Raw genomic sequence first — 21789 nt, forward strand, 5'->3', positions numbered from 1 at the left:
TGGGAACACAGTGAGTGCTTTAATTATCAATGTATATCCATTTAATTATACTTACAGAAAACACATTTGGTTAAATCTTTGTACAGCTTTGCAAACACTGATCTTTTTTTAAGCACAAAAGTCAAGACTTATTTGGGCACCATTCAATCTGAAAATGAGTTCTTCTTCATAAGAGAGACAACAGCTGATGCGTAAACATTTGACAACCATTCATGAAATTACAAAAATGAAATTACTCTGTCAACAATGCAAGACACTGTGGTGCAGGAACACCCCAGTTTATAAGACTGTGCTGAGCTTTCGCACGCCTGTTTCAGACTTGTTCCTTGTAAGAAAACAGGATAAAGTTGTCCTGAACTGGCCACAGACGTGAACACAAGCAACTCAGGATGTGAACCACCCTGACTCTTGTTCACAGCAAGATTGTTCTTCATTCACTGGTGGGAAACTGATGAGAGGACGGCCTGTGTTTATGCTTTGCTCTGAGCTTTCTTCTGCAGCCGGGTCCGCGTGGGCTCAGTGTGGATTAAGGGCTCTTGGATGATGTTGGCGGGGTACTTCTTCCCAAGCAGTTCCACTTCCACCTTCTGGCCCAAAGTGCTTAATTCCAGAGGTAGATAAGCGAATGCCAGGCTCTGCTGGCTGCTGTAGCTGTAGGCTCCAGAGGTTGTGTTGCCAACCACCTGAAGAGAAGGTCAAGGGACATCAGCGTCGTGTGAATGATCATCAGATCTTTAAACTAAATTGGAAATTAAGTTTTGATCTTCTGTTGTCGCTAACCTTGCCATTGTACCAGACAGTCTCGTTGCCTTCGGGGTCGATATCATCTGTGTTCACAGCAATGTAGGACAGCTTCCTTTTCAGGCCCTTGGCTTTGATCTCCTGGAGAGCTGCTTTGCCGATGAAGTCAGCAGGCTGCAGGACCACAGACACAAACAGTTAAAGAGGAAATGCATGACTGAAACTGGAATATGAGTGCATGCAGGAAACAACGTTACCTTGTTTAGTTTAATAAAATAATCCAGTCCTGCCTCCAGAGGGTTAGTGTCACAGTTCATCTGTAAAGATCAAAAATAATAAAAAAAAAAAAGTCATAAGCTGTACTTTATAAAGTAAAATTTTCACCAATATAATTGTGTCATTTGTTGTAAATTAAAAACAGTGAAATGCAACTTCACGGGTCTAATAAAAGGTGTTTGGAGTGTATACCATATACAGACTAGGTGAAAAAGATAAGAGAAGAAACATCATCTCTCTCAAAAATTCAACTCTGTAAGATTTAGATTCTTTTCCAAAGTCACACAAAGACATCTTTCTTTCATCTCCATTGCTTTGCAGATGTTCCTCTAATCCAGGGGTTTCAATCTTATGACCCAAGGCCCCAGTGAACAATGAAATCCAGCCCTCATGATGGCTTTGCAAAGTGTGAAAACCCTAACCCTTCCAATACAATGCTATTCCTGATAGGTCCACTGGGTTTCACACTCTCCTAATGACAGTATCAAGGCCAAAGGCTGATATTCTAATATAAACACTACAAGTTAGACTGTGAAGCATATGCTGCTGTTTATTTGAGGCCTCTTTTGAAAATATCTTTATCAGAAAAGGAAGAAATTGACACAGTTTGGGGTTTGGCGAGAAAAAAATGGACCATAGTTCATAGTTTTTCCACTGGGCTAAAAGGGAAGCTGTGTGTTTGGTGTTTTCATCGCTGATGGAATATAATATTAAAGTACCACTATGAGACAGATCGTGGAGAAAAACCACAAGATTTGTGTTTTTTGAATCAGCCTGGATGGTGATGCAGCACCCTCCTGACTTCAAAAAAAGACAGCTGTCGTCCAAAACATTATGAAAAGTCCAAAAAATGCATCCCTCCATTTGCAGCCTGTATTTTTCTCTTGAATTTTGTCACAACAAGTAGTTTGTTTGTGTTGCCGTTTTGTCCTTAAAAGTGGATGAATTCATGAGTGAGGTTTTGTGAACTGTAATTTTCATCCCAGCCAAAGATCTGAATCCCCGACAGTTTGACAGCCTTCATACTGAAGAAAGCATCACGCGTGGCCTGCCTTACCACACCGAAGCCTCTTTGATTCACAGCAGAATTACAGGATGCAGAATGGCTGCAAGGACTTGCTTTTTTGCGATGCATATTTTATACCAGTTGAATACTTTCAAGAAACGTATTCAAAATTGTTATAAAAAGTTGCAATATGACACTCAAAGTTTCCTGCTGAAGCTGATTTTGTGGAAGACGCAGCTATCAAGAGGTGACGTTTTCATTTCCTCTGTCTCCCTGTTACTGCGTAATATGCTGCTTCACATTTAAACAAGTACTTTTTTTTTCTTCTTCATGCATATATGTATGTACCTCAGCTCCCCAGCCTCTGAAGCCCTTCTCCAGTCGGAGCGAGGCCATGGCATAGGTGCCGAAATTGTCAATGCCCTCGTCTTTTCCTGCTTCCACCATGGCCAGGTACACAGCTGCCATGTCCTTCTGGTCAATGTACAGCTCCCAGCCAAGCTCACCTACACACAAACACACTTACACCTCAGAGCATGTCGATACTCAGCACTGAAAACTATGTCACTGAAAGGAAAAGACAAAAGAATGAGGGCAGTCATAAACTCTAAACTATAAGACTGCACACTGTAAAAGATAAAATATCCATAGACCGTGAACTGAGACCATGGAGTGTACATGTTTTATAAAAATAAAATGAAAATTAATGAAATAAAAATCTAGGCACATGAAAATTAAAGTAGCTGAAATAGTTGAAGAAAGATTTTGGTTTGGTTTCTGCATAATTTTGAATGAGTAAATTCAAATTTTTATTTAACATCTCACATTTTTCTTAAATAAAACATCTCAGTAACTCATAATTCTACTTTTAACCCAATAACCATCATTTTGACTTATCATAATTTTACTACTACTAATAATAATTATTATTATTATTATTACAAAAAATAATAAGTCCTCGTATTGAGTTTGCATCTAAAATCTCTTAATGAATATTTCAGAATTTTGCATTAGCAAGTCATAATATTTAATTGATGTCTAAACTTTGTTCGTAATAAGTCATAGTTTGCATTTTATTTTAAAAATTAGGCTAAAGTTTGAGTTATTAAGTCAGAATTTTTGTTTTGGTATAGGTTTGTCTGAGTAATTCATAATATTGATTTTATATTTAATACTTGACACTGTTCTTTTTCCCCTGAAAGATAATAATGACTTATTATTTGACTTAGTATTTTATTAGAATCTTGCATTTTTGTCAAAGTAAGTGAAAAATGTTCACTCGGTATCTCATAATTCTAAGTATCTTGAAATCCATGTGGAGTTTTCTTTTCTTGGGATAAATGAGCCTCCGTATTTTTTTATATTCACTAAACTGATGTTTTTGAATTTCTTATCTTTTGTGTTTAGACACAAAAGATGAGATGTCAGGGGATCACCTAGAGTGCCTGTAGAAAATTTCACTCTTTTCACTATTTGAAATATTCGGTCTGGACCAGTATGGAGGAAGCACTGACCAACACTGCTGTTAGGCATGGCTAAAAATATATATTATTGTGCAAAGCTAGCTAGGGAGAGTTGCATTGCAAGACGCAATAAATGAACTGCCTTGCACTACCGGTGTAGGAGATCCTGATGGCACGGACAGGCTTGCCGGCAAGCTGGATGGACTTGCAGTGGAGAAACTTAAATCCAGCTTCACTCATATCCTCATTTGTCAGTTTCTGGAGAACTTTGCGAGAGTTTGGTCCGGCAATGCCCAGCACACCTATGTCTTCTGTCACATTTGTAATGTCAACGTCATATCCACCTTGTGCAACTTCAGTTTCTATCCACCTGTAGCAAGTGCAAATCCACAAAGCAAAGAGCCGTTAGTACATTTATAGACTAGACAAATTTTATGGGCTTTGCAAATATGTGAATTACCACTAGATGTCGCTACATGGCATAAAAAAAAACTTCATAGCCTTTTTTTAAACTGTGGTAGAGAGTTGATTACAGTGAAGGAATGAAAATAAATGGTTTATGATTCTGCCTCATGATTGGAGGAGCTCGAGGGGCGTTGTGTTAACAGCTGCCGATAGGTTTTAAGTTTCTGCAGTACAAAACTGACAGCAAGCTAGCACAGCTTGACATGGGCGCAGGACAGAGAGCAAAACAGTGTTTGCTTAACTGCTAACAGTAGGAGCACTGTGCAGGGACTGAGATATTGAAATGTAGTCTAAATCAATATGTGTGTGGAGTTTTAGATATGCGGCACTGATTCAGTTCTGCCACACTGCATAAAAATACTGCATGAAAACTTTTAGTATGATGCAAAACTCCTGGGGGATTAATTTAAAGAGTTTCAGAGTTATTTTTATTTGATGAGCTAATTAGTTAACTCATTTTCAATATTAAATCCCATCTGGGCAACTCACTTCAGTAACTGAGATTCATGGGTATTGGTGTATTTCGACCCAAAGCGAACTGAAAGAAAAACACAAACTTGGAAAAAATCTAAAGTATCTACCTTAACATAGAGCTCTGTGTTTTTCTGTACTATGCAACAAAACACCTTATTTCTCTAAGTAAGACTGTAATAAGGAACCCAGCCTGGAAAATCTATTGAGCCCAGGTTCACTGAAGCTGCATGAAGACATAATGTTTTAAAATATTCTTTTTAATTTAATTTTTATTTTTTATTTAAAGAAACTATTCAGGACAATTATTGCTGCTAAATTATCTATGGCTGAATTTGAGTGAGATAGCACAAGTTTAAAGGGTTTGATGCATTTCACCTGAGGTCGTGCAGCTCCGAACCGGAACCTGTGACAAGCAGAAACTCTCCTAGTGCCAGCTGGGTGATGGTAACCTCAGCGTATACTTTCCCAGAGGGTGTCAGCATGTGGCTGATGTTGGTCATGCCCACCTGAAAACAGGTTATGGAGTTTGAGAAAGCTGTGTGGTCAGGACTGTTTGTGTATCAGTACTGCGCACTGGATATGTGACCAACACAATCATCACTTTTATGAGCTGAACAGTTTACATTAAGTCTTCTACCTTGGGCATGGTGTTGGCAAAGAGGCGATCCAGAAGCTTGTGTGAGTCCTTCCCCTTTACTATGAACTTGCCAAAAGGTGTCAGGTCTATTACTCCCACCTTCTCCATCACCAGCTTACACTCTCTTCCAACTGGTCCAAACCAGTTGGTGCGTTGGAAGCTGGGTCTGAGCACAACACAAAATCAGTTAACTCTGTATTTTATTGACCAGTGATTTCCTTATTTTATTACTTTTTCTATTTGAAAGTGTTATAAGTTCACTGTAAAAGGGCAGTGCACTGAGTGAATATTGTTCCAATGGGAATGAAATATTAACAAGACCAGAAAACAAAGAGAAAACACTGATAAAAGTTTTAAAGTTTTGCAGACATGCCAACACCTGTGCAGGCACTGCATTCTGTAACATCAAACAAAGCAACACTATCCATTGCTATTGCATAAAAAATGTTCAAAGCTTATTTTGGAGCAAATTCAACAATCTTTTTAAGCGGTTCTAGTTAGAATTGATACAAGCCAACACAGTGCTGTCCCCAAGACTGGATAAATGAGATGGTTCCATCAAGAAGGGCATCCAATGGTAAATCATTGGCAGATCAAACCATAGTGGATGGATTGAGGCCCAATTTAACAACAATCACATGCAGTGCTGTTGGCCAACAGGGTGCCGGCGGAAACTGTGCTACTGTTGGCTGAAGATAAAAGAGAAGGAAAGGGGGAAGGCATGTTTGGAGGCAGCGAAAGAGAAGGAAATGCAGGAGTGTGGCAGACAGAGTAAGTACTTTAAATGGAGGGACTATGACTGGTAAAGAGAGAGCTGGCTGATATGATGGAGAAAATGAAGACTGGGGACTATGGGGAAGGGAAGCAAGGCCAGAAGCATTGGAGGTGGATTCAAACTTTTCTAACATGGATGGGAAGAGAAATGAAGTAGGGATAATTTTGAAGTTAGATTATGTGAATAGGGTTGTAAAGGTGAAGAGAGTGCAAGACAGGATCATGAGTTTGAAACTAGAAATCAAAGGGGTAATGTTGAATGTGTTTATGCCCCAAAGGTTGGATAGTTGGAAGAGAAACAGGAATTCTGGAGTAAGTTGGATTTAGTGGTAGAGTGTTCCCATGGAGGAGAGACTGACAAGAGATTCACTGGACATGTAGGTGCCAGGAACAGAGAGCATGAGGTGCTGGGTAGGCGTCAGGAAAGAAATGTGGAAGGGTAGTGGTTGAATATGGATGGTGGTGGATTTTGCAAAAAGGATGGAAATAGCTGCAGTGAGTATGTTTCAAGAAGAGGGAAGAACATAGGGTGACATATAAGAGTGGAGCACGGGGGCACACAGGTGGACACAGGTGGAGTTGAAGATGCTCAGATTTTCATTGGGAGTGACCAGGATCGACAGCATTAGAAATGAATATATCATCAGGAAAGCTCAGGTTAAGCAATTTGGAGACAAAGTTAGAAGGGAAAGGCTGAGATGGTCTTGACATGTGACATCTTTGACCTCCCTACTACACTCCACTGGATAAGTGTTAAAGAAAATAAATGGGTGGAAGTATGGATGAAATCAGAGAAGTTGTCCAAAATGTTGTCCAAAACAGAACCCGACCCCCCATCACTGATGATAACCTCATGCTGACACTAGAGAACAGAGCCTGAGCAAAACAAACTCATACCAGTACCAATATTTGGTCTTTTAAAGACTGAGTATTCCAATATACAGGCTGATATTTTTTCCATAACATTTCTCATGTGTAGTTATCCATTTACTCATTTACACTCAATTCAGATAAAGAGATAATGTTTTAAAAGACTCCCATGTTATAGCTGATCCGACTGCTCGGATCAACTGGCTGATCGGTCAGGCTCTACATGAGATATCATGAGATTACCCAGAGTGCCTATAAAAAATGTCTGTCCAACTATTTGAGATATTCAGTCTGGACCCGAATGGAGGAAGTACTGACCAACACTGCTGTTAGCATGGCTAAAAATAAATATTTTATTGTGCAAAACTAGCTAGCGGAAAGTTGCATTGGAAGACAGTAATTGTTTTGCAAGATTATAACCACAGCTTTTAGCTTCCATACAAACTAAAATAACTATGTCCCAGAAAGAACCAAATATGCAACTGCCAAGAAGGCCAACTGGATATGTTTGAGGTTTGGACAACCCAAAGGCTCAACATGTGAACATGTGGGTTTGTAAAAGAGACTTGTTCATCTGCTCCATGTGTTCTTGAACAGTAGCAGCTGTTCAATTTCAGTGGGGAATTTAAATGGTCCTCTTGTGCTAATATCATCAGAAAGCCTGTTAGATGATCTCAGGCGAACTTGTACCTGTAATAACTGAAAGAGCTTGAAGGGTGGTGGATGTGGTGCTGTAATGCACAGTGGATTCAAGTGGAAAAAATTAGCATTCAGATTTTCCATAAAAAAAAGACACTGTTAGAAAATTACAGAGAAACCTTACTTGTATCCAATGTCGTCTCCAGGTTTGTAGAACCAGTGAGGTTGCTCCCAGCCAGCATGAAAGCCCATAGATCCTTTGTCTTTCAGCAGCTCATAAACACCACTAGTTCGGCAGGTTGGTCGGCCAGCAAAACGCTCCTCCTTGGGGTAACCAACTGCAGTGACCAACAGCATGAGGAGGACACAGCAGGCTTTTAGTAACAATATAATAGAAGGCTCTGTTCCACAAATGCTGTGCCGCTGACCCATGTTCTTCTTACCCACATTGTTGAAGCCATAGGATTCTCGAGCTTTGGCACACATGAAGGGTACATCAGTCCACTTGCCATAGCGGTTGGGGTCGCATTCGATCAGGTCGTATGGAGGTTCTCCGTTCATGATCCATTCACTCAGGAACTTGCCAATGCCACCAGCATGAATAATACCATACCTGAACAAATATTAAATCCGAGCTTTAAGTATTATGGATTGGCTTTGATGGATTTTAAGAAAAAAAATAAAGCTTTTCAAAGAAAATCAAAGTCTTCTAGAGGTTTAAGTCACACTGCATCTAAAAATATGTGCATCACATTTGTAAGTTACATATAGTTGAGATGCAACTCCAACTGCATGTTGTAATGCTAGCCAAATCAATGACTCATACTAGATCAGCTATTTTTTCTGTCTTTCACCTCTTAGCAGTATTTTAGCCAGAAACGGTTCAGCAACACCTGACAAAACACACACCCAAAGCCAATCGCTGTCCAGTAGTTGCGAACTCCACAGTGTGGTCCAACCATAGGCAGGAGGTCAGGAGTGTATGTGATTGGTCCAGAAACAATGTTAATGATATCAGCTTTCTTTAGTACAGGGACCATCTCCATGGCCTTTTCAACATGCTCCATTATCCTGTCCAAGTCAGACTCAAACAGCTCCTTACCAAAACCTGCGGGCAGATAGAAACAGTCATGCACAGGAAGATGAAAACTTTGTAGAAATATTTGGATTCAAAAATCTCTTGTGGCAGACAGACCTGGTGGTACTCCATCTCTCACCCAGGAGTCCTGTAAAACCATCTTTTCCATCTTCTCATAGGGGCCAAACAGCAGGCCATCTCTTTCCTGACGCAGGTAATAAGACGCCTCCAGGTCCCTGATGACCGCCAACTCCTTCTTCAGAGCCTTCACCTCCGGTATTGTTGCTGTCACAACGTACTGGTGATGCACTGGAATAGTAGGGTGTTCAAACCCAATCATCTTGCCAACCTCCCGGGCCCAGAAACCTGAAAACAAATTAGATGCAGTCAATTCAGCTGAAGAGGTGAAGTCAGCCAACAGATAGTGTTGGCTCGCTCTCGATCTCTAAATGCACCTTTGACAAATATTTGTTTAGAACTGTCTTCTTAACACAACCATCTTTAGGGTTTACAGACAATAATCCAGAAAAGAAAGAATATCTAGTGAGCAACAGTTCTTTGGGTGAAAATCCCATGTTCATGCCAAAGATTAAAGAAAAATGGCCCGAGTGCTTCGAGCTGATAAGAAGGTAACAGCAAGTCAAATAATGATTTGTTACAACCAAGATATGCAGAAGAGCAGCTCTGAATGCTCATTATGTCTAAACCTGAAGCACATGAGCTACAGCAGCAGGAGGAGTCTGGCTGCCACAACAATAGAAGTGCTGCAACATTTGGAGGGTAAGATCTGAATTTTGCATAAACAACATGAAAACAAGGATGTATCCTGCTTTATATCAACCAATGGTTGATGCTAGTGGTGGTGTAATGGTTCATGGAATATTTCCTTGGCACACATTTGGCACTTTGGTACCAAATAAGCATTTTTTAATGGCACAGTCTACCTGAGTATTGCTGCTGATCACATCTATCCCATCATGATCACATTTGTACCCATCTTCTGATGGCTGCTTTCAGCAGGATAACACACAAGGTCACAAGGCTGAAAGTCCATCTCTAACTGGTTTCTTGAACATGACAATGATTTCATTGTACTCCATAGTCACCAGATCTCAATCTAATAGAACAATGGGATGTGGTAGAATGGGAAATTCGTATAAAGGATGTGCAGCTTTCAAATCTACACCAACTATGTGATGCTACAATGTGAGCACTGACCTCTGAGGTCAATTTTTGAAAATATGCCACCAAGGTAAAAGGAGGCAAGGTGTGCTAGTACTGATGCAAGCTGGATTTCTAATAGAATTTCAGAAGTGAAAACACTGACTGCTCCTTCAATAGAAACCACGAGGAACTAGTTTAAGAGCCCTATCGCTAATCTAATGTATGAGCATTACAAGCAAAAAAAAAGAATAAAATCTGAGGATCTCAAACAGAAATACAAGTCACACTATAAAAATCACATGAGAGAAGACACCAGACTTGAATCAGAAGTTACCCTCAGGGTTCACAGCTCTACATTATTCAATGTATACTTTAAGAGTAAAGAAGCCAAACAAAAAAAATTCTGCTAAATTGTTTCTCTGAGAATTATAATAGTCAGACCAATTGACTGTAAAATCAGAGGCTGAAACAGCTGTTTGCCACATGCTCAGAATACGTCTAGTTCAGTGGGTACTCCTAGTCAACTGTGGTATGCATAAAACAACTTTGAAGAAACCCAGTTTATTCAAGTTAGCCAGAAGTAATACTTCAACGATTCAAATCAAAAAATGCTTAACCCAGTTTATATGTTACAATGTGAGGCACTGAATGATCAGAAGAGATATCCAGAAGTGATGGATTATAGTTTATATAATTAGCTAAATATAAAGGATAACATAATGCAAAACTGCCAAATCACACTTACTGCTTTCACAGGAATTCAGAGGGCAAGTAGCAGCCAGGTGCTGCTAAAAATGCACTTAATTTATAGATCATTAGAAAGTGTGAACAATGTATATAGTTTTGGCATTTTGCTGGTCTGGAAGATTCAGGGATTCAGGGCACCTTGCAGTCCCTGAGTCGACCATGAATTCTTCTGCATGTTGCAGTTTCTACAGTCAAACATGAGGCAATCTGTCCAACAGCTAGTGCTTGGCTGAAATTTATGTCATACAACAAGACAGTGATCCCAAGCACATAAGAAAATCTGCAACAGAATGACTGAAAAAGAAAATAATCAAGTTGCTGCAATGGCCCAATCAAAGTCAAAACTCTAGCCTGACTGAAATGCTGTGGGCGGGACCTTAAGTGAGTGGTGCAAAAACAAATGCTTAAACCTCAATGAACTAAAGCAAGGTTTTAACTTTGCTAGTTTGGCCATACACTTACACTATTTCGTCATGCAATCTGCTATAACAAGGATGGACAAGGAAATGAAATGGTGAGCTACAAGTTTCTGATTTAAAGCTAATAAATAGTTTTTAAGACTAACGATTAAGTAAGAGCTAAAAATGATAACTAGTGAAGTATTAGAAACAGTTTTTATTAATAACTGATCAAAGGTTATGCAATGGGGAAGCAGATGAATAAATGCAAAAATCATTGAAACATCACATGAAATTCCAAGTCAATAATGTAGAACCAAACCAGCCTGTACACACATATTTTACATGATGAACAGACTCTAGCACTTCAGACAGAAACAGTTAAAAAACACTGAAGATAATCAAACGATTGCCTCGTACATTAGGTTCACATGGCAATTACGAGCTTTGGCTTCAACTGAGCCCCTCTTTGGTAAGGAGGATTCTTCGATAGGAAGAGGACTTACAGGCTGTACTGCAGACCACACTTTCAACTGTGAGATGTTTTCAACAAACAGATGTTTACTGTAGAAGCACAGAGTTTGAGAATGTAAAGGTGTTTTTTGCCACGCTATGTGAGACTGCCCATGAAGCAGAAGTAACTCAAGAACCACAAAAAACTATATTAATCGAATGAATTTAAAGTTGTTAAAGCTAAACCACAAACCCAAGGTCCCTGCATGCAACAAGGAGCAGCAGCGCAGCTGTGAAAGGCTTAGAACTGCATGTCAGGAGCAGGAGGAGGATTACATGTGCTGCTGCTTCAAGATTGGATGAAATCTGACCTGTTGCCCTAAGTCGATTGGCTGTTACAGTGATAGCGAAATGCCAGCAAGGCCTCAACATAACTGGATTCAACCAGAGTAAAGAAAATATGAAAGGAAGAAAATGTGAATGAAGCAGTAAAACATTTGCTCTGCTGCTAAGTATTTGCTATTTTCAGCTTCTTTACGCCTTTGTGTGTGCTCCAAAACACATGCACAGACATAGTTTTGTTTCTATGGACAGTTTGTTCATTTTAAACCATGCATATCTTTGAAACTCGGAGGTGGTTTTTTGACTATAGTCGCTGTTTCATTTGCCATTTGTTTCTAAGTTTTTGCATTACATTAAAAAAGGGTGACTAATGAAATGCATGACTCCACAGGGGAGCACAGACAGGAGAAAGAGAGTGAAGCACATTCTTGAACTTCTGCCAGAAAAACAGGCAACAGCAGCAAGGAGTCGCAGCCAACAAAATCCCCCAAGAACTGGTATGACCCGGTTCAGACCAAAAACTGTTTTCTAAACTTTTCAGCCAGTGTTCTGGGTGGGCAAAGGTCACCTACCAGAGTATCTATTGATAGATAAGATGTTTTACTGTGCTCTGAAATCCAAGATCTATCCTTTTCCCACAAAAAAGAAACAAATGAAACAAAAACTATTCAAGTTTCTATATTTGAAGAAACTTGGAAAAATCTGGACTTGAACGTAGTCACATGTGCGTTTTGGACTGCACTTATTCCCTTGTACTTTTCCTTACATCATCTGCATGGATATAGTGTTGTCATCTAAACTATCAGGATCACCGCCCCTATTATCTTTTGAATAAATGTGTATAGAGATTATGAATATTCACCTGCTGTGTTGACAATGCGGTTTGCCCGAATTGTTCCATGAGAGGTCTGCACGTCCCACTTGCCATCAGATGTTGGCTTGAGGATCGTCACGGGGGCATTATTATAAATTTGGGCACCATACATACGAGCTCCAGCAGCCAGAGCCATAGTCAGAGAGTAAGGGTCGATGTGGCCGTCTCCTGGGGTGTAAAGACCTGCCAACACCTAAGATTAAACAGAAACCTTCACACAACAAATTCAAAATGGTGATCCAATAATAATAAACTTAATACTGAGCTGATCAAGCAGCTCCATGAAGATGTATTGGTAACAGTGAAATACGCTTAGATACTTAAAGCTTTCAATAACTACACATAATATCAACGATTCTAAGCACATAAGCAGAGACGGGGGGTCAACAACATTTCAACAAATGTCTCATTCTTTGGGTCTTTTAACTTAAGAGATTTGTGGGTTTTACCTTTCTAAGCTGATGTCATACCAAATAACCTAATATTAGATCAACTAATTATTCCCTTATCATAACTGTGTTTGATAAATTTGAGGAGCGCTGGATCAGGTCAACTTTAAAGCCCAACTTTACGACACTCGTCAAGATGTTTTGCTTTGGCTCTAATGCTAAACTGTGAACTTTGGACAGAGCCAAGAGCACAAAACCAGGAACATATAATGACATGTTTCAGCAACTAAATAATAATAAAATTATTTCTAAATTCATTTTGAAATTTAATAGCTCATCCATATTTCAGCAAAATTTCTACTCATGTTTAAAACTTATATAAAGTAATAATTTTTTACATATTTCTCGATTTTGATTACCCCCAACCGGTCATGACAGATGGCTGGCCTTCCCCGAGCCAGAGGTTTCTTTCTGTTAAAAGGGAGTTTTTCCTTCCCACTGTCACCAAGTGTTTGCTCATCTTACTGTTGGGGTTTTCTCTCTATTTTTGTAGGGTCTACGAACCTAATTTAATAATTAAAAATAGATATACAGAAATAGATCAGTGATACATAAATACTGACATGATTGTCTGAAATGTCTGAACTAGATGGAACTAGTTTGTTTACAAAACCATGCTACAAATAAAAGATGCAGAGAGTCATTTAGAAATGCCACATAGTTTGTGTCATGGTCTCCGTGCCTGCCCGGCCGGCCCCACAAGGCTACATTTGCTGTTTCGGTTCTCTCTCTCTCTCTCTCTCTCTCCCTCTCTGCCTGGGCGGAGCTCACTGTGGGCTCCCGCCCTTGGCCCACACACCTGACAACAATCACCTGAATACCAAAAACACATCTGTCAAGATTCAGATAAACACTGTACCTCTTCACAGTTTCTAATGTCTGTTTCAAGACAATAAAAAGATTGAGCAGGAACAAGTTTGACAACAATCGAATTAATGACTTCTTGCTATCAGAAGTCATTAATGTGACTAATCCACAAGGGCATACAGACCTTATCCATATTAAGCAGAGGGAAGAGTTCTTGGATTTTTTCTGGTCCGATGAGGTACTGTTCTGTCACATGCCAGTGTGTGCGAGTCATCTGGTACTTCATTTCATCCACTCGAATTGGTGTTGAAGCAATACGAATGCTGCCAGGCTGGTGCAAGCCCACTGCCTGCAGAGAAAGTCAATATAAAAGGTATACAAATATACACATACAGTTATGCTTGTAAAAGCTACGAAAGCTAAGCAAAGTACCTCACCTGTCCAGTTTCAGCCTCCAGGGTCTCATATAATTTTATGCTGTCATAGTGGATTTTCTTGAGGTTGATGCCTGGATGGTAATATGTTGTCAAGCCAGCCTGAAATACGAACACACCATTAAAATGATTGGAAAATACACCCACCAAGATACGGCTTTTACATATTCCAACTTAAAGCTGCAAAAACTGCTTTTTGGCCACTTGGGGGCAGCAAAAAATCAATGAGCCAAAACACTAAAATACTCCTTAAAGCAATATAGCAATATACATCATCTGAACCCCTAATACCGCTCTTCATTATACCACAACTAAGCATTAAAAAAGAAGTCCTGAAGGTTGCTGATGCTAACAGACTCAATAAACTGATCCGCAAGGCCAGCAATGTTGTGGGGATGGAGCTGGACTCTCTTAGGGTGGTGATGGAGAGGCAAATGTTATCCAGGATAAAGACAATGTTGGATAATTCCTCCAACCCAATCCATGACATGCTGGCTAGCCACAGGAGCACGTTCAGTGAGAGACTGAGATTACCAAAAAGCAGCACTGAACGGCACAGGAAATCATTCCTGCCTGTGGCCACCTCCCTGTACAACTCATCCACCTAACACACAGTATAGTGCTATAGCTACACACTTTTTGCACATGCTCTTCTTTCTTATTCAGAAATTTATTAGTAAGTGACTTATATATATGTATATATTGTATATATTGTGCTATTTCTTACTTCTTGTATTGTCTGTTTTTGTTACTGTTTGTACTGGAGCACTGTAACCAACATAATTTCCCCTAGGGATCAATAAAGTATTCTGATTCTGATTGGAATTACATATATTGGTTGGCAATTATAAGTCAGTATTTGTAAACCGTTTCCTCCAGCAGCTACCCTACTTCCTCACCCAGTGTCCATTGGGATAGGCTCTAGCCCCCCAACCCCCTCTCCCATCCCATCCCATCCCATCCCATCCCATCCAATGAGGCGAGTAAGTGAAGAGCAAGTTTCCCCTCTGACATGTGAAATGTCTATTAATAGTATAGGGGTGTTGCGTTTTTGTAAATGAATAACATGGAGTGTAAGGAGCAAGAGGATCAGGACCTCAAGTACCTTGAAAACTTAACAGTTGCTCTCAGTGGAAAGGGAGTAACAACTGGATGACAGCCAGTACTGGCTCTAAACACTTTCACTGTCAAGGAAGAGCCAAACTTTAATTTTCTAGCAGTATTAAAGGCTTAGTGCCCTCAAATTGTTCTGGAGACATTTTATGCTTATCATTACACCACATCACATCACTGACCCAAGACCCAAAATTGAGTCATTTTATTAAATTTTTCTTAAGTATTAAGCTAAGAAAGATCATTCAGAGAATATAAAACTAAAGGCAATTTGAAAAAAAAAAAAGTTTCTCATTTTCCAAGCGCAAATACCAAATATACCCTCTTTCCAGTCTCTTATTTTTGACCATTTGCTAGTTTCTCTGTCTTATGCAAAACTCCAACTGTCAGATTACAATTCAACTCAAGGAAATGAAGCAAATGTAAAGATTTCTTTATATAACTGATGTAAAATTCAAGTTTAATGGGAGCAGTGGTTTATTGACTTTGGGCTTTGGTCCTTTCATTGTTAATGAAGTTAATAATGGTCGCAAAGCAACATGGAAATAAAAGGTGCTGCAAGGATACTGTGTGACCCTGGCCTTTCTCTGGTTTCACATTCATGACCCTGTAGATCCCTGTAGGGTCTTTGGCCCAGTTTTGTAGACTTACAGCATGCCAGGTAGATCCAGCTGTCAGCTCAGTCTTCTCAAGCAGCACCACATCCTTCATCCCAGCTTTGGCCAGGTGATAGGCCATGCTGACGCCCACACACCCTCCACCAATGATGACAGTTTCTGCAGTGTCCTTCCACCGCTTTCCCAAAACTGAAGATGCATCACTGCCAGGACAGGAAGCAATTTAACTGCAGGTAAACAAACTACATCGCCATGCAACATGCACAGATTACAAATGTAGCTTTATAATGATGTACTGAGGTCAGCAAGTTGAGACTTTAAGGTCAGATAAGACTTAAGTGTGTTAAGTGCAAGTTTTGTGTGAAGCTTGCATATCACGTTAAGTTTTGCTGCACAAATCGATCACTTTCATGGCATTTTTAAAGCCTCATTTGTGATCGTTACCCTGACCATAACTGGCTGCATGAGAAGAATCCTTAAAAATGATTCAAACTAAACTGTCTCACCTCTCCTCTGCTTGTTTTCTTGAGGTGCAGCTGATGGTTCTCAGAGGCTGCCCAGCGACGCCTCGACACGAGGCTAAATCTCTGCGCAACTGAACTCTGATGAGGTTTAATATCCGAGCCATGACTGAGTAATAGTACTGATGTTTAAAAAACTACCAATGCCCCAAAGCATGACCAGCCCCCCTCTCTCGGAGTCCCTGTACTGTCGTGTACAAATATCCCACTTTTGCACTGACAGCCGCTTTGGCACGCCCACAGTTCGCGAACCAAGTCAGGACGAAGGTTTAACGCAGTTAACGCTTTGTGTGCTGAGACTTCAAATGTAGGTCAGCTAGGCTGATAAAAAAAAAAAAAAAAAAAAAAAAGGAAGAAAGAAGAAAAAAAACTTTGTTGAGGGTTAAACTAATGTGCTGTCAGAGCAAACCCTCATTAACATTCTGTAAGAGTCTGTATTTGTTTTTGCAGTAACTGGTTTCTGAACACACACACTGAGTTTTTGTAGGTGTTAAAAATGTTGCAGGACTGCTTTTTATATTTATACAGGGATGTCTATTTAGCACAAAAACTAATGAAACTTAAAAAAAAGTGAGCATTTGATCAGTTTGTTTCAGCAACATCTAAAAAATGTAGCAGTGCCATGTGTTTATTTTATGAACAGGAAGACAACAGGAATCACAGGTTACATAAGCTCTGCAGAAAAGGTGATTAATGGTCATGGTCTGGGGGTCCAAAATGGGGTTTAATTGCTCCACGACATCAGGGTTCCTATTTTCAAAAATTAGAAAAAAACAAAACCAAAAAACCCCCCAAACTATTGGCTGAGTTGATTTGACAGAATGTGACAGAGTCCTGTGGTCTGCCATAACGACAGCAGCGCTTTGAGCCACAAAAACATGCCATGCAGAAATTATGCTTATAATGCTACTGATTCTAGGGAGATATAAAACATACAAAAATATGTATAACTTCTTGATTCATAGTGCAGTGCAGTAACACTGTTTTTCACAGAAAGCCTTGCACCAGTTGTTTGTATCACCAGTTTTCTTGTGTCAATAGAATCGACTCACAAATGTCTGTCAGATCCAGTTTGAACAATCCATTCAGAAGCATTTATCTCTGAGTAGCCCTTGAGCCTTTAACCCAAGCAGGACAGCTGCAGCAGGTTAGAACTGGGTGCTGATAACTGCTTTATATAAACACAGAAATGAAGAAAGGATATTCACTACAGTACTGATTCGTGTTGTGCATGTAATAGTTAAGCTCAGAAAAAAGAAAAGCCAGAGACTACGCAAATGCATGTGGAGGAAAAATATATAATTTTACACAAACAATTGCAAAATAACAACAACAAAGGAACAGCACCACCGTTGCTGGACTAATTATTAACTCAAACATGGACTAGAAACAGGACTTGATCAGTTAAAAATTCATGTGCAGACACTGTTGTACTTATGAGCCTGTATGGAACAAATACAGAGTAAAGATCATTGACTCTCATAAACATGAAGTAGTAATTCTCAGTAAAACGCAATTGAAATATAAAAATTCAAAGGTTTATTTATTCAAATAATGAAGGAAACTAAGGAAACACTAATTAAAATATGTTAACTATAAAGTGAATGTATACCAATCAGGTAAATTCCATTTGTTCAGATTTCAATAAATGTGCTCATGTAGAAAAGCTCAATGGAAATGTGCATGTAATCAAATCAGTTCAAAGCTGGATTTTGGGCATGAATATTTTTGGAGTGTGGGGTTAAAAAATTTGGAACAGCATCATCACACGGTGCTGAAGGAAAAACTGTAGCAGTATATAGGCTGCCAGCTTCTGTTTGGGCTGTAATGTTCTGCACTTTAATAATATCCCATTGCAAAACCTCTTCTTCCTGCTTTCATCTGTTTTCTGTCCTGACTAACCTGAATAACCTGTACTGTATTCTATCATCATTAACAGGTAAACAGCTAAAAAAAAAAAAGCATGCCATCATTAGCATTTAGCATTATTAGGTTAACATGCTAATCTAAAAACTAAGCTAAGATAAGAAAAGATAAGACAAGATAACTCTTTATTGTCATTGCACAGTCATACATACATAGTACAATAGTACAATGAAATTGGAAAACTGTCCCACGTCGGCACTACGTACAACACAACACGACACATCACAACACAGTAACTTAACTTAGTAATAAAATGAAAAATAAGTGTATGTGTATTACACACTGTTATTATTGAACATTATTTATTATTGCACCTTGTTATAAATATAAATATTATTATTTTTATTGTTGTTACCCCCCAAAAAAGGTCCAGGGAGGTAGCATCAGGTCAGCTGTTTGTATTGATTAGGGCTATTGCCCTGTTGTAAAGCTGTCCTTGAGTCTATTTGTCCGGGACCTCAGCAGCCTGAACCTCCTGGCAGACGGCAGCAGCTTAAACACCCGGTGTCCTGGGTGTGTGTGCCATAGGATGCTGCATGTCCTCTTAAGACAGCGAATGCTGTACAGGTCCTTCAGGGAGGGAAGAGGATGTCCAATGATTTTTTTTGGGCCGTATTAATAACCCTCTGAAGTGCCTTTTTGTGTGCTGCGGTGCAGCTGGAGAACCACACACAGATGCAGTATGTCAACACATTTTCAATGGAGCAGCGGTAGAAGACGATCAGAAGCTCCTTCTTCAGGTCCATTTTTCTGAGGATTCTCAGAAAGTGGAGTGGTTGTTGGGCCTTCTTCAAAACCGCAGAGGTGTTTGAGCTCCATTGGAGGTGTGTGTCTATGTGCACACCCAGGAACGAGAAACTGGACACTCTTTAAACACACTCCCCGTTGATGCTGACAGGCTGCAGCTCAGACTTCGTCCTTCTGAAGTCGATTACCAGTTCTTTTGTCTTGGTTGTATTGAGGTCCAGGTTGTTGTCTGCACACTAATCCGACAGCCTCTGAACCTCAGCTCTGTACGCCGTCTCGTCTCCCCCAGAGATGAGCCCACCACGGTGGTATCATCTGCAAACTTAATGATTGCGTTGTCTGGGTGGAAACTAACACTTATATTTTTCAATAGACATTGAAAAATTCCAAGTACACTTTTGCACTTAGTATCAAATTATGGTTAAATATAACAATAGAAGGCCTAAAACTCTTGTAAAAAAAAATATATATATAATACAAAATTTTCCAGAGCTGATTTTCATTCTAAGATCACCAGATTTAGAGGCTGTCACAGGGATAACGCAGGAATAATGCTTTTATACTTCCTTTATATTGTTATATTGTTTGTTTGATATGCTTTTATATTCCCATGTGAAGCACTTTGTAATAGCTTCTTGTCTTAAAAAGTAGTATATAAGTAAACTTTACTTACTAGAAAGCCAGAAAACCATTCACAATCACGTTCACACATATGGGCAGTTTAGAATCACCAGTTAACCTAAACCCAGTAAATGCCCACTGTCTTTGGACTGTGGGAGGAAGCTGGAGTACCCAGAAAAAACCCATTCAAACTAAGGAGAACATGCAAACTCTATACAGAAAGGCCCTGGTCGGATGTTGGATTCGAACACAGAAACTTCTTGCTGTGAGGCAACATGGTAAAATAATACAGTAGTATTTAAAACTGCCAGTTTACCAAATTTTATTTCATTCACTCACCCTGGGAGCTTTCTATTTAAAGTTTGCAGCACAATCTGATATTCCCATCATTATAATTAATGTTGGTCCAGGTTCAGCAAGTGACCAATCATAATGCTGTGATGTAATAGTTTTCCAATTTCTGTGTGGCACACACACACACACACACACACACACACACACACACACACATCCAGGAGGCATCCTTGTCAGATGCCCGAACCACCTCAACTGGCTCCTTTCGATTTTTAAATTTTATTTTATTTATTTTTCCCTGAGTATACAGGAGTGGAGGTTATTTTCATTTTACAAAACTCTTACATCACATAGTCTAAAACAATTAAACTCCCAGTACTCCTCCCTAGTTTTTTCATCTCCCTGACTGCCCCACATCTTTGTTAACCTCCTTCTTTAAATGCTTTCCTGCAATTCCTCATTATACCTCCAAATCTCCTTGTTTTCCTTCCCCTGTTCAGAGGATACATCAAACACCTTCTTGGCAGTTTCCCACAGAACTACAGCTCCACTTTCCCAGTCATCTGATAACTTCCAAACCATCCAGAGCCTGTCTCAACTCTTCCTTGAACTCTGTGCAATATTCCTCCATCTTCAACCTGCACCATTTAATCCTTGCATCTGCCTTCACTTACTTCCACTTCTTCATTTCAAAAGCTGCCCTACAGACCAGCTTCCTGCGTCTTTCAGATTGCATCATCTGCATAGGCTATAGTCATCTTGTGCGCACCTTCCTCCATTTTTATACATTATTACTCCATGTTCCTCCATATTTTTCAAGTCTGTGTTCACCACAGCCATTTCCATTCTTTTTGCAAACAAACCACCACCATCTACCTTTCTTATCTTCTCCTTAACACTACCTCCTCATCATCCCTTTACCTACATATCCATTTAAGTCTGCTTTGCCAGTCTCTCCCTCATGGCTACACTCTCTACCACTTAGTTCAACTTACTTCATAATTCTTTCTCTTCTAACTAACATCCAACTTGTGGGGCAGACAACAAGGCAGACAGTGTTCAACATCACACCTTTGACTTCCAGGCTCTCTCTTCACCTTTACAACAATCTCCACATTTCTTCCTTCAAGACTACCCCTACTCCACTTGCCTTTCCATCAACATAACAGTTTGAATCCACCTCCAGTACTCACAGCCTTGCTTCCCTTTCATCTGGTCTCCTGCACACACAATATATCTGTGATGCATCTTCACCAAAATTCTCCATATCAGCCAGCTCGGTCCCTTTACCAGTCAAAGTCCCTAGATTTAAAATCTTTGCTCTCACCATCACACTCCTGTCTGTCCTTCTCTCTTGGTGCCCTCTAACAAATTTTCCAGTATGGAAATCTCATTAATGATGATCCACATGTTTTATTTAGCAAGGATTTTACGCTGGATGCACTTCCTGATGCAACCCTCCCCATTTATCCGATCTAGGGATCGGCATTAGGAGTACCTGGCTTGTGGCCCCCGCTGTGCCTGAGTTGTCTATATTGAGTAAATATGAGGTCAGATATCATATCATGCAATTTTTGTGTTTGATAAATGTTATATGGTTATCTGTACACAGTGAAAATTATATAAATATATTTCTCCCTGTGTGTGGTTTGTCTTCAGTTCATAATGACAAGTCTGCTCTGCCACCCTCAGAATTAACATTCCACTGGTTGTTTGGCCTCGTTGACTCTTGTGTTAGTCTGGGCTGGTTTGCCAGAGGAGTGCCATGGAGATCTGGACTAACCTAAATTTTTTTGTGCAGTTTTGGTTTTGCTTGTGACTAAATAAATGTCTTGCCTTTTATTTACATATAAAAAGTA

The 21789-nt window shown here is 39.7% G+C and overlaps 1 protein-coding gene and 1 long non-coding RNA gene across 2 annotated transcripts; one reads left to right on the plus strand and one right to left on the minus strand.

Annotated features, from left to right (window-relative positions):
* On the minus strand, positions 1-16588 carry dmgdh (dimethylglycine dehydrogenase). Its single transcript, XM_003458580.5, has 16 exons — positions 16328-16588; positions 15856-16024; positions 14095-14193; positions 13842-14006; positions 12390-12594; positions 8541-8789; positions 8255-8453; positions 7789-7958; positions 7530-7683; positions 5063-5228; positions 4801-4931; positions 3639-3856; positions 2372-2529; positions 999-1058; positions 781-915; positions 1-683 (listed from the first exon to the last, which is right to left on the minus strand). The coding sequence occupies exons 1-16, from the start codon at positions 16447-16449 to the stop codon at positions 471-473; spliced, it is 2613 nt and encodes an 870-aa protein (XP_003458628.1). The 5' UTR covers positions 16450-16588; the 3' UTR covers positions 1-470.
* LOC102076053 (uncharacterized) lies at positions 10667-16024 on the plus strand. Its single transcript, XR_002062656.2, has 3 exons — positions 10667-10848; positions 11919-12024; positions 15818-16024. It is a non-coding gene; the product is annotated as an uncharacterized LOC102076053 (long non-coding RNA).
* Positions 16589-21789: the final 5201 nt, after the last annotated feature.

The sequence above is a fragment of the Oreochromis niloticus genome, linkage group LG7, assembly GCF_001858045.2.
Source record: "Oreochromis niloticus isolate F11D_XX linkage group LG7, O_niloticus_UMD_NMBU, whole genome shotgun sequence".
In the NCBI taxonomy this organism is placed as follows: Eukaryota; Metazoa; Chordata; class Actinopteri; order Cichliformes; family Cichlidae; genus Oreochromis; species Oreochromis niloticus.